Source organism: Acanthisitta chloris, unplaced genomic scaffold (assembly GCF_000695815.1).
Source record: "Acanthisitta chloris isolate BGI_N310 unplaced genomic scaffold, ASM69581v1 scaffold33651, whole genome shotgun sequence".
Taxonomy (NCBI): domain Eukaryota; kingdom Metazoa; phylum Chordata; class Aves; order Passeriformes; family Acanthisittidae; genus Acanthisitta; species Acanthisitta chloris.
In genome coordinates, this window is record NW_008657053.1 from 1 (window position 1) to 321 (window position 321).

General features: G+C 55.5%; 1 protein-coding gene across 1 annotated transcript; it reads left to right on the plus strand.

Annotated features, from left to right (window-relative positions):
- Window positions 1–52: 52 nt before the first annotated feature.
- LOC103811591 (transmembrane emp24 domain-containing protein 3-like) lies at window positions 53–301 on the plus strand (the record flags this gene model as incomplete). The annotated part of the gene is made up of 1 exon (XM_009084577.1): window positions 53–301. A coding segment is annotated over one exon (249 nt), but the record flags the coding sequence as incomplete, so codon positions are not given.
- Window positions 302–321: the final 20 nt, after the last annotated feature.

Here is a 321-nt window from a genome sequence, read left to right on the forward strand (position 1 = left end):
GTGGGCCGTTGACACGTGGCTGTGCATGCGCCACCCGTGTCTCCCCATACAGGTGATCAGCGGGGGACACTACGACGTGGACTGCTACGTGGAAGACCCCAACAGCAAAACCATCTACCAGGAGACCAAGAAGCAGTATGACAGCTTCCAACGCCAGACTGAGGTCAAGGGCATCTACACCTTCTGCTTCAGCAACGAGTTCTCCACCTTCTCACACAAAATCGTCTACTTCGACTTCCAAATGGGCGATGAGCCACCCATCCTGCCCAACATGAACAATCGTGTCACTGCCCTGACACAGGTGGGTCCTGGGAGGAAAAG